This window comes from Euphorbia lathyris, chromosome 2 (genome assembly GCF_963576675.1).
Source record: "Euphorbia lathyris chromosome 2, ddEupLath1.1, whole genome shotgun sequence".
Taxonomy (NCBI): Eukaryota; Viridiplantae; Streptophyta; class Magnoliopsida; order Malpighiales; family Euphorbiaceae; genus Euphorbia; species Euphorbia lathyris.
In genome coordinates, this window is record NC_088911.1 from 34,378,829 (window position 1) to 34,383,036 (window position 4,208).

The 4,208-nt window shown below is 33.8% G+C and overlaps 1 protein-coding gene across 1 annotated transcript; it reads left to right on the forward strand.

The window, feature by feature from the left end:
- The first annotated feature begins 1,995 nt into the window (after window positions 1-1,995).
- On the forward strand, window positions 1,996-3,901 carry LOC136220286 (probable pectinesterase/pectinesterase inhibitor 20). The gene is made up of 2 exons (XM_066008092.1): window positions 1,996-2,991; window positions 3,073-3,901. Exons 1-2 carry the CDS (start codon window positions 2,022-2,024, stop codon window positions 3,762-3,764), a joined length of 1,662 nt encoding a protein of 553 aa, XP_065864164.1. The 5' UTR covers window positions 1,996-2,021; the 3' UTR covers window positions 3,765-3,901.
- The last annotated feature ends 307 nt before the right edge of the window (window positions 3,902-4,208 follow it).

A 4,208-nucleotide genomic window follows, 5' to 3' on the forward strand; every position in this document is an offset into this window, starting at 1 on the left:
GTGACATCATTTAATTTCTCTGACCCATCGGGTGATGAAAACGTCATTTCGTAGCTTTTTTCTATTCCTTACGTCATCCGACGTCATTCTTTTCTATCATCCTTTTCTATCCTCGACCGCCCTTACATTTTATGTATTTATTAAAGTATTTGGTTTGCTAGAAATTATTTGTGCTGGAATTATTAGAGATTAGATGCCTCTGTTGTTTTTCGAATGGTTTGCATTGGTCTTAAGAATTGGCAGAGCCCTCAATCGATGAATAACAATATTTGTAGGATGGCCTCTCGATTAGAAGGGTCTTTATTTGAAGTTGTTGCATTGACAAAAACCTCTGATTGGCAAAGTGAAGTTGAATATTGATACTTTTGTTATTTCTGGCACAGGTTGGATATGTATCATTGCTACTCTTAAAGATTGTATGAGCTGCTTCTATATGGGTTTTATCCACTGTAGGGACGAATCTACAGTGGGGGCAATGGGGGCACTTGCCCCCACTGATATTTAGAACTGCATAGAATCCTATGTATGTAATTTTTCATTTTGGGAATTTGCCCCCAGACTCCATTGTTGCAGGAGAAGAAAAGTTGAAGCTTTTCTGCAGTTCAATCGCCAAAAATGAAGAAGAACATGGATTAGATAGATTTCACTTTTTTTTTTATAAGGAAAACGACAACGTTCCATGATGTTCCACTTAAATGGAACTGTGCCGTTTTGCGTCTAAGAGGAATCAAAATCTAAATTACATTTTCTTTTCAGTCCTTGGTTACAGGAATTTCTACTCTCCTTGTCTAGGCTTTTCCTAGGCTTGTCTAACTTCTTCTAGACTTAGACTTGTGTGTTTCTTCTGCCACAAATCTTTATTTCTAGATTTAATTTCAGAGACAAATGATACTCCTAGCACTATAATTAATGCATTTTAAATTGAATATAAGATTAATTGTCCCTAAGTTAGTGAAAAAAATAATAAATTTATCTTTATCTTATAAAATATTGTTTAATTGGACATCAGCTGAGGATGCTATTTGCTAATTGTATATGGGTATCAAATTTCAATTATATATTTTGTGTATCATTATTTTATTAAATTTTTGTCAAATCATGTTTATATTTGTATTGTTGTTGATTTTTTATAAAGCTTAAAAATAGTTCGATATTGATAGTTAAGAGCAATTTTATTTTTAATATTTAAAATTATAAAATTTTACCTCTAACGTTAGCAAGTTAGATCAATTTCAAATGTTATTAACACATTTTTTTTCTTTATTATGTATCTATTGCCAATCAGTTGGTTCTAAAAACTATATTTCGCATTTTTTGTGCTTTAATAATAATTGGAGATTGTTCATAAAAAATAATAATAATTGGAGATTAATATTTTTAATTTCGGTGAAATATTTGGATTTTTTTGTTCAACTAGTATAAAATACAGTTTGATGAATTATTTCTTAAATTCATCCAATTTGTCAATGTTAGGATTAAATTTGCTCTTTGCTACCAATATTAGGGGTAAAATTGCACAATTTTAAACGTTAAATAGTAAAATTGCTTCTGGCTATCAACATTAAAAATAAATTTTGAACTTTTTTTTATACGACATATAGTTTGCCCCCACTATCGAAAAATCCTGAATTCGTCCCTGTAAGTAACACATCATCTATTAAATATAAAAACAAATATAAATTACATAGGAGAGAACTCCTTGTATTCCCATTTAAACGGAATCTCCATTACCGTTTGAAGAATTCCCAGTTTAGTCGCAACTCTAGTTTTAGACCACTTTGTCAAGGTTGATCGTATAAACTTTTAAGCAGGTAGACCTACGCGTTTTTTACAAACAAATAATCTGAGGAGCAAGTTGACTTGACAGAACAGAATGCAATCAATATTAAATACTAGTAGTACGTAACCAGTTGAACCTACAATTAAAATAAATAAATAAATAAAACCACAGTTTCATAATTCCCTCTATAAATACAACAGTTCCACTTATTCAAATTCATCATTTTACCTTCTCCATAAAAATGGCTACTACAAACACTTTCTCTCTTCTTCTCATTCTCCTCACAATTCAATTATCTTCATCTTCAGCAGCTGATCCCCCCATCTCACCTGCATCTCTCTGTAAATTCACCCCTGACCCCTCCTACTGCAAATCCCTCCTCCCTAACCAAACCTCTAATGTCTACGACTCCGCCAGATTTTCCGTTCGTAAATCCCTCTCTCAATCCCGTAAATTCTTAGACTTGGTTAACAATTATCTCACTCGCCGGTCCTCTTTAACTGTATCTGCAATTCGTGCACTCGAGGATTGCAAATTCCTAGCTGAATTAAACTTCGATTTCTTATCAACTTCATTTCAAACTGTTAATACAACTAGTCAAACCCTTTCTTCAGTCAAAGCCGATGATATCCAAACCTTATTCAGTGCTATTTTAACCAATCAACAAACCTGCTTAGACGGTCTTCAATCGACTGCGTCTGCCTGGAGTGTCAAAAATGGTCTCTCTATTCCTTTATCTAATGATACAAAGCTCTATACTGTTTCTTTAGCTTTGTTTACTAAAGGTTGGGTTCCCAAATCTAAGACTTGGAAGCCTAGAGGGAATAATAGATTACCGGGATTTAGAAGTGGAAGATTGCCATTGAAAATGTCAAGCAAAACGCTTGAGGTTTATCAGTCTGTGAGCCGGAGAAAACTTCTTCAGGCCGATGATAGTGGTGTTTTGGTTAGTGATATTGTGACGGTGGTACAGAATGGTAGCGGCGATTTTGTTACTATTAATGATGCTATTTCTGCAGCTCCGAATAGATCGAATGGTGCTAATGGTTATTTCATGATTTATGTAACTGCTGGTGTTTATGAAGAATATGTCAACATTCCTAAGAACAAGAACTATTTGATGATTGTTGGTGATGGTATTAATCAGACTGTCATCACCGGAAATCGCAACGTCGTTGATGGATGGACTACTTTTAATTCTGCCACATTTGGTAATTTATTTCACCAATTTATTATTACAGGGTAAATAATTTATTAGTATACGATAATTAATATTTAATCTTATTTTTCAGTTGTGACAGCACCAAATTTCGTGGCAGTCAACATAACCGTCCGTAACACGGCAGGGGCAACCAAACATCAAGCAGTGGCAGTCCGAAATGGTGCCGATTTATCAACATTTTACAGTTGCAGCTTTGAAGCTTACCAAGATACATTATACACACATTCGTTGAGACAATTTTACAGAGAATGTGATATTTATGGGACAGTAGATTTTATATTCGGTAACGCTGCTGTTATACTTCAAAACTGTAACATATATCCGCGGATGCCGATGAGCGGACAATTCAATGCTATTACTGCTCAAGGAAGAACTGATCCAAACCAAAACACAGGCATTTCTATCCATAATTGTGTGATAAGAGCAGCCGATGACTTGGCTGCGGCCGGTTCGACGGTAAAAACGTACCTGGGAAGGCCATGGAAGGAGTATTCGAGAACTGTTTATATGCAAAATTTCATGGATGATTTGATAGATTCGGCTGGCTGGCAAATATGGAGTGGAGATTTTGGGTTGAATACATTATATTATGCGGAATATAATAATACAGGGCCTGGATCTGATACTAGTAATAGAGTTACATGGAGTGGTTATCATGTTATAGATGCTGTTGATGCTGCTAATTTTACTGTGTCTAACTTTTTGCTGGGCGATGCTTGGCTTCCTCTTGCTGGAATTCCATTTTCTGGTAGTTTAGTTTAGCCATTTGATTTTATTTTTTATTTGCTGCTGTTTTGGTTGACTGTAAAAAATAATTTTATTGTTCATTGCCATACCAAATGTAATTCTTTTAACCAAATTTTATTAAAATATTGCGAAAATATATTTTCTTTCTATTTTTTTTTGTATGTGTGGAATGTTAAGGATATGTTTTTTTATCACTTTCTTTTCTTTGGAATTTGGTAATTAAAATTGATGCGAAGATTTTAATTGTAACCCAACGAAAAATATAATCTTCTCAAACTTAAACTTGAAGGATGATGATTCCTAATGGAATAAATCCAACCTCCAATTGAGACTATATTGCTTGATTTGATAAAAGTTGAGTTTCATTACAAAACAAGAAGCATATATACCCCTTTCTAATTCAAGCAAAAGTACCAAAATGTCTCACTAGGGTTACAAATAACTATTCAACACTAGGGA